At 35.4% G+C, this 8,189-nt stretch overlaps 1 protein-coding gene across 2 annotated transcripts in view; it reads left to right on the top strand.

The window, feature by feature from the left end:
- Positions 1-1,128: 1,128 nt before the first annotated feature.
- LOC117113046 (probable ATP-dependent RNA helicase DHX37) overlaps positions 1,129-8,189 on the top strand; it is a 14,099-nt gene continuing 7,038 nt past the window's right edge. The window contains exons 1-15 of one of the 2 annotated variants that reach the window (XM_033256271.1): positions 1,129-1,451; positions 1,801-1,901; positions 2,803-3,172; positions 3,706-3,854; positions 3,998-4,087; positions 4,268-4,364; positions 4,913-5,026; positions 5,115-5,216; positions 5,388-5,471; positions 5,890-6,022; positions 6,216-6,306; positions 6,768-6,888; positions 7,069-7,266; positions 7,390-7,514; positions 8,057-8,153. In XM_033256271.1, the coding sequence (XP_033112162.1) occupies positions 1,176-1,451; positions 1,801-1,901; positions 2,803-3,172; positions 3,706-3,854; positions 3,998-4,087; positions 4,268-4,364; positions 4,913-5,026; positions 5,115-5,216; positions 5,388-5,471; positions 5,890-6,022; positions 6,216-6,306; positions 6,768-6,888; positions 7,069-7,266; positions 7,390-7,514; positions 8,057-8,153 (2,148 nt within the window). In that variant the 5' untranslated portion in view covers positions 1,129-1,175. Of the gene's footprint in view, positions 1,452-1,800; positions 1,902-2,802; positions 3,173-3,705; positions 3,855-3,997; positions 4,088-4,267; positions 4,365-4,912; positions 5,027-5,114; positions 5,217-5,387; positions 5,472-5,889; positions 6,023-6,212; positions 6,307-6,767; positions 6,889-7,068; positions 7,267-7,389; positions 7,515-8,056; positions 8,154-8,189 lie in introns of both variants that reach the window. The other variant, XM_033256270.1, reaches the window with a different exon arrangement.

Here is an 8,189-nt window from a genome sequence, read left to right as displayed (position 1 = left end):
CCAGTGGGGGTGGCCCTGAGCCGATGGGCGGGCTATGCCTACTTGGGCCATGGCCCCTCCCAAACATAAGAAGAAAAAAAAGAAAATTATGATATTTAGAGAGCATTTAAAGGTGTTTAAATGTTGGAATTTTGTCTTCAAATGAATAGTGTTGAAGATATCACAAATATATTTCAGTTATAAAAATAGATTGCACACGGCTATGGTTACTCACATGCTATGGAGATGCATTTTTATCTCTCGTCATAGTCTAGTGTAAATTCTACTCTAGGCCTCCGAATCGAGAGACGCCTAGCCCTACTGTATTTTGTTGACTAATAAAAGTTTAATTGTGACAACAACACATCTTCTTTATGGTTTTTCATGAATTAATTATAACCAGAGAGTTACGAACACCAAAAATATTATGTCGGGGAACCGAATCTTAAGTACCGTATTATATTTGCAAAGCCACGTGCATGTGTTGTGGGCACCTCTGTCCATTTTCCAGCGGGGTGTAAATGTTTTTAACATGACGCGTGTTGGAAGTGAACTTCTCACCGGGTAGACATTTTTGGGAATCCCCACCGAATATTGGTATGAAAACAACAGGCTTTCAATCAATAAAGGTTGTTTTGATCAAATGTAAATAGGATCTATTAGCTTTAGTTTAATGTAACATTCAATAGATTTGAAGAATATAAAGAATTTGCTAAACGTAGACCAGTCCTGATTAGGCTAGGCTGAGCTGATTAGGCCAAGCCGTCGTGGTAAAAGCGGCTGTCCTAAATAATTGTTGGCCATCCAAAAGACAGCCGGGCGGCTCACTGGCAAAGCCTATGCCTAGGAAGGAGGACTTTTTCAATGTAGCCTAGGCCTAAGTTCTATTGTGAATATTTATGATGCCATCATAATTTCTTTTATTTTGCAATTTCATTCTTTTTCTTATGATTTTGTGCAATCGTTCACAGTATATGCTTCTTCATATATCACAATGTAATCATTGTAGTCAATTGGTGTCAATTTCTTTCTGTGGTCCCAAATCAGGCATCCATCCGGCAGTAAGAGCTTTTCAATCCTCCAACTTCCCCCTCTGATAATGCTGTTTACAGTATTTTTATCATACCAAATGAATAAAAATAAAACAAAATAAAACCTATCATATGCAGATTTGTGGAAGCTGAGTTCCAACAACAATGGGACGTTCCAAACCTCGATTTAATAGCAAGGCAAGACAGATTGTTGATAATAGCAAGACACCAAAACCTGTTAATGTAAAAGTAGATATCGTTGATAATCAAACAACATCAGGATATGGAGGATGTGATGCAAGCAACCCACTCGTCTTGCCTTCCAAGAAAACAAAACAAGGCCACAAGAAGTTCAAAGACAAAGTAGTGCCAAAGAAACTCAGTAAAAAGAAACGCAAGATGCTGGAGAAAGTGTTACAACGAAAGGCGAAGAAGGAGAAGGTACCGTATGGAAGTTCTTCTTCTTTATTGTATACGCAAAAAACAAACAAATGGTATACAATAGGAGCCAAGAAATAGAAAGTCTAATTGAGCTTGGCCCCTTTCTTAACTATCCCCCTCAGCCCCAATAAATAAAATAGAATAAAATAAATATATAAATAAAATAATGAAAATAAATAAATAAATTAGGGCTTAAAAATTGGTGATTTTTTGTGATATGAGAGAATAGGAATTCACTATTAGAACTCCTTGAAGAATAACTTTATATTTTTTTTTTGTGCATGTGCATCTCAGAATAAAAAATAATTATTATATGTTCTAATGAAAATTGTTGTGATGTCATCCACAGAGGAAAGATATTCTAACATCATTAGCAGAGCATCAAGCCTCACCTGAGGAGATGGCGTTATTCACATGTACTGCTCACCTTGGACAGAAAACCACTAAACGGTATATTTTGTTTGGTTTCATCACAGTCTACAAGTCACATTTAAAATTCTAATCTCTTATCCATCCAGCAAAGCTAATCATTTGAGGCCAGTGACCAAACAAAAAAATGAAAATTTATGTTTTAGTATATTCTTTTTTTTTCCACATTGTAATGATGATGATGATGATTGTAATGATGATGATGATTGTAATGATGATGATGATGATTGTGATGATGATGATGATTGTAATGATGATGATGATGATTGTAATGATGATGATGATGATTGTAATGATGATGATGATGATTGTAATGATGATGATGATGATTGTAATGATGGGTCATTTAATGGAATCGACTTTAACTATTGCCAAAGTTGTGAGTAAAAGTATTACAGCTTCTCTGTACTAATTATACAATATACTTGCCATATTCTTATTGCTCAGTTTAACATACTGTGACAGTACACTTGTTTTTATACCCTCATTTAAGGGCATGTACCTTCCTTCTCTCCTCAGTTGTGATTACATTTATTACAACTTCCTTTGCTGAAATAGATTACAAAACTGTGGCCGCACTCCACCGCCCTTGGCATCTTCCCATACTTGTAGACATTTAACTTTACAAACAATTAACAATCAATTTTCTGATATATTGTTACTGCATTTGGAAAAATAAATTAATACGTTAATTCCCAATGAAATACATTTGGTGTAGTGAAATTCTTGTATCAAGATATTTAAAGGTCATATAAAGAAAACCCTGTTGCTATAAGCTAAAAATTTTATCACATCTGTATTACAATACATATTGGCAATTACATACAAGTAAGAAAGATGTTTTTGAAAAGGGCTAAAATGTTATTCCGGTTTATTTCCATGACATTTTTTTTTATTGACACTTTCATCTTTTTGTATACAGAGATGCAGATGTTCAGCTGAAAAGAAACGAGATATTATGTATAAATAGTGTAAAGGGAGCAAATAAGCGGAGACGCTTAGAAACGGAGAATAAGAAAGAGGTGTCTTCCTCAGATGAAACAGAGAGTAGTGCATCAGACAGTGATTCTGAACTGGAGGAAAACAAAATTGAGGACACAAAAATGAAAGGTTTAGAAAGAACAGAATATAAAGAAGAAAAAAACAAACAGAATCAGTCTTTAAAAACCGCTGAAACACATCGGACAGATATTGCGACAAAAGAAGCATCAAATAAGAAAGTGTCAAGTATTAAACAGTCTGAATGTGAACCTGCTGTGTTTGTACCTTTAAAGAGATCTCAAGAAGTTCAGGTTTCTTGTATTCAATGTTGCAGAATATTAGGCTTGCCATCCCAAAACCAGCATCAGTGATTGGCTTTTTAATATTCTTATTCTCCACATTGTAAGCTTAAAAATGATGGGTCATTTAATGGAATTGACTTATTATTGCAAAAGTTATGGGTACGGTAAATGTATTATGGCTTCTGTGTACTGAAGTATACGGTTCTGCCACATTCTAATACTAATTTGCTCAGTTTAACATATAGCGACAATATGTTGTTTTTGGGATGGCATGCCTCATATAGTAGTCTGAAAATTAACCTTATAAGGCATCATAAATGAGCCAGTCAAACCAGCTTTTTCATTAATGTAGAACACATTAAACATGGGTGTACAAGGGCTAATGTTCTGTTTTTGTGTTGATGATGACCAAATCCCTAACGTTAACCCTAATTAAACTTTTTCATTGTTGGAATTTTAACTTCTCCTGTCTCCTGTTTATACACCCACCATGCTTATCCACAGTTTCTTAAATCACAACCTTGTTTGTCTACTTTTCTCAGGAAGCAAGATTGGCTCTTCCTATCCTGGCAGAGGAACAAATGATCATGGAAGCTGTAAAAGAGAATCCTGTGGTGATCATTTGTGGTGAGACAGGCAGTGGAAAGACAACACAAGTTCCACAGTTCTTGTATGAAGCTGGTTTTGCAAAGTGAGCCTCCTTCATGTGTCTTCCGACCAGCAATACCATAATAACTTGAATAGAGTGTAATCTCCCATGCAATCCCTTTCTCTCATTCTCCATCACATTCTGCACCTTGAGGTCTGGACTGACCCTTTCCGTTTGTCTTTAAGGAAGGGAATGATTGGAGTGACTGAACCTAGAAGAGTTGCAGCTGTCAACATGTCTCAGAGAGTAGGCAAGGAGATGGGTCTTGGAAAGAAGTAACTTATCTTAATTATTTTAAATTTAATTTCAATTGCTATATTGAGTAATAAATAATATATATAAATCATTGACTTATAAGGCACAGATTATATGTCTTGTATTAAGCATTTAATATAACAAAGAATGAATAAAAGTAAGCAGATTTGATATATTAAATGGAATTTTTTTTTTCCTAGAAAAATATCGTACCAAATTCGATATGAAGGAACAGTTACAAATGAAACAGAAATGAAATTCATGACTGATGGTGTTCTATTGAAGGAAATTCAAAAGGTTGGTAAAAATAACTAAAGATAGGGATGATGACAAGGATAGTGATGATTACTTATTGTTATGCTCGTGAGCATTTAAATAGCACCTTTTTTTTCCGCTATATTTGGTTTTTCTTTTTATCCATGATCAGGCAGTAGCAGGCGACTCCACCAGGTACCCATCATTTTACCCCTGGGTGGAGAGAAGCAATTCAGTTAATGTGCCTTGCTCAAGGACAAAAGGAAAATGCACAGGGGAGGGATTGAAACCCCAACCTCATGATTGGGGAAGCAAACAGTTATCGCTTTACCAAACTTTTTCCACCAAATATAAAATATAGAATTCAGGTTTCCTTAAAATCGCTACACTGTCGCTACAATGTTTTCAGTGCAATCGTTAGGCTGCGTAGCAGTCCCCGACGGGAAGGTTCCCCGATTCAACAGACCAATCAGCATCACCGAAAGCTGTCGGTGATAGCGTATAGTGATTGTATGGAAACCAAGCTTTAATAGCTCAAGTGAGCACCTAGTGACTGCCAAACTAAGAAAAACAAAATTTTTGATTTGCAGGATTTTTTTCTAACCAAGTACTCCGCAATCATCATAGATGAAGCCCATGAGAGAAGTGTGTATACAGATATTCTGATTGGTTTATTGTCTCGGATTGTTCCATTAAGAAACAAGGTAATTTTTATTATTGTATGTAAATTAAATGATATGCATTGGTATGCTTTTATTTGGATTCTTGATGTTGTTCTTGTTTAAATTGCAGAAGGAAATTCCACTGAAATTAATTATTATGTCAGCAACATTGAGAGTCGAAGATTTCACAGAAAACACCTCACTATTCAAGGTTACTCCTCCTGTTATTAAGGTAACTGAAAGTTGATTTTAAGAATTTAAAATACAAACAAAATATATAATTTAACCTGAAGTAGAATTGTAGTTCATCATCATTCATCATCATAATCATCATCATTATTATCATCATTACCATTCTTTATTACGTATTATTATGTTATAAATTTCTTCTTTGTAATTTCAGATTGAATCTCGTCAGTTTCCAGTAACAATTCACTTCAATAAGAAAACCCCTCTAGAAAATTATGTAGCAGAAGCTTATCGTAAGGTATAAACTAATCAACAGTGTGTTTATTATTATTTGTACATGTTTACATACAGTATTGTTAAACATTGATTATATAAAAACCAAGGATTTTCGAGTTGACATATTAATACAATAATAGGATGGGACTATGTTAATGCCTTCTATTGTCCCAGTAGAAGGCTTACAGAAAGAAATTGACAGGATTTTAATTCTGGATCCTGGATTGGAAGGTGAGCATCTTAACCATTAGGCTACAGCTTAACTCGTTGGATATTTGTGAACACTTTTTAGCTCTTCACAATGTATTGCTATAGATACAAACATATTAAATTTATGTATATGTATGTGAAGTGGCAGTAACAGCATGGATATGAGAAATCTCCCTGTTGGACTAGCATAGACTCAGAGACAATTTAAGGTCATGTGATCTCATTTACAGGTATTGAAAATCCATCGAACCCTTCCACCAGGTGGCATTCTAGTATTTGTTACCGGCCAAGGAGAGATCAACACACTTTGTCGGAAGTTAAAGGCAAGATATGAACTGAGAAATTTCAAACATAAGAAAGCAGGTGAGGCTGTGTTTTTGTTTGTTGGATAGTTGTCAAGAATTGGTTTTGTTTTGTGAATAATAATTTAGAAATTTTATTAATATTTGTTTATCGTAAAAATTAGAGGGTTTGTAAGGATGATCTGTATTTTATTTTCTGGATATTTTCCATAATGTTAATAATATATCATTAATTTATTATTTTCTAATAGCTAACTCAAAAGCAGAAAAGGATGATGAGGAGTTGGAAGAAGAAAAGGACAGAGAATTTAAGAAAATTAAACTACCTAGAATTAATTTAGACAGGTGAGTGTGACAAAAGGATAACTAATATTAACATATGACTATCTTACAGTATGAGATGGATTCCAGCCAACTCGTCCCTAGAAAACTCTCCCCTTGCAATCTCGCCCCCTACAAATTCGCCCCATTGACAAACTCGTCTCGTACAAACTTTCCCCTGAACAAACTCACCCCTATAAAACTCTTACCCTGACAAACTTGCCCCTACAAACTCCCCCCTAACAAACTCGCTTCATAAATATACACAGCCACCCCTACAAACTACCACCCTTTCAAAGTTTCAGCCTAACCCTGTTAAAGGGTGAGTTTGTAGGGAACAAGCTTGTCAAGGGGAGAGTTTGTATGGGGAAAGCTTGCAAGGGGCGAGTTTGCTAGGGGAGATATGACTGGTTCCCTATGAGACCACTGGTCATATTTCATTTGCTTACTTCAAATGTTTCAAATTTTTTCTTTTTATGAAACAGTTACTCAACACAGCCTTATGAAGAAGAAGAGGTTGAGGAAGATAAAGGTGAGGTGCTAGAAGATGAGCACCTTCAGGATGATGAGAGTGAGCAAGAAGATGAAGATGATGATGACAAGATAGTAAGTACATCAAATATGTTAATAAGAATTTCTTCTACCTACCTACCTACCTACCTACCATGTTTTAATGCACGTAATATTATGATCACACGTAACGGTATAATGAACACTTAACATGGTGTACTCATCATTGATTTATAGCATTGACTCATATTCTGTATCCTATTGTCTTCGTTCCAGGCAGACGCTTTAGGCCCATCCATTGTAGATGAAATTCCTTTGTATGTCTTGCCAATGTATTCATTATTACCTCCACACAAACAAGCTAAAGTGTTCATGCCCCCTCCTCAAGGAACTAGGCTGTGTGTAATCTCTACCAATGTATCCGAGACATCGCTCACAATCCCTGGTATCAAGTATGTTGTTGATACCGGACGGGTAAGTTCACTCTAATTTAGAATTCTGCATACATTCATTCAGATTTTTAGCTGAATAGAGAAAAGTAGGTGTTAAGATATGGTAAATTTAATTTTCAATAATTTGTTGATTTTATATGTACAGGTAAAAAAGCGTTACTACGATAATGTAACAGGTGTGTCATCATTTAAGATCACCTGGACGTCAAAGGCATCAGCCGATCAAAGGTCAGGACGAGCCGGCAGAACTGAGCCAGGTCATAGCTACAGGTATTGAAATATACAATTACATTATTAAATACAATTTTTAACATAGTAGTTCATTAAGGGGGTCCATACACCTTGAGATAACCATAAGATCCTTGATGATGTAAGGAGGTTTATCTAATGATGCTTGGACACAGGACTTTGGATTTTTGAAGGCAAACACTTTCACCAACAAAAAATCTCTTTAAGTTTCCAATAATGTTTGTAGGCGAATCGAATGGCTGAGTAGTTAAGGCAGGGGTGCCACAATCTACAGACATAATATCAGTACAGGTGACACACTTGCCTATGGATCTGGTGGTAGAACAAGTCCTCCCACATAAGGACTATAAACCATAGGCCCAGTGGACACAATTGGCTCATGTGCACTTTAAAGAACCCAGTACATCTTTCAAGATGATTAGTTGTTACCCCGGTGTACTGGTCCATAATACAGCTCCTGTTGCCCTGTGGTTATGTATCCTAAGGTCCTTTGCAGCATGTACCTTTGTAAACTCGTAAACTAGGTACCAAATGCAAACATTATATTTTTGTTTCCTTTTTAGATTATATTCTTCTGCTGTTTTTAACAGTGATTTTGAAAAGTTTGATTCACCAGAAATTACCCGGAAACCAGTAGATGACCTTATACTACAAATGAAAGTAAGTTTAAATAGCCTTTTATTTTTTTTTTTTTGT

The sequence above is a fragment of the Anneissia japonica genome, unplaced genomic scaffold (assembly GCF_011630105.1).
Source record: "Anneissia japonica isolate Jap-2015-1 unplaced genomic scaffold, ASM1163010v1 scaffold288039_len1115542_cov189, whole genome shotgun sequence".
Lineage (NCBI taxonomy): Eukaryota > Metazoa > Echinodermata > Crinoidea > Comatulida > Comatulidae > Anneissia > Anneissia japonica.
The sequence above is the reverse complement of the archived record's forward strand: the minus strand, read 5'-3'. Positions and strand labels throughout refer to the sequence as shown.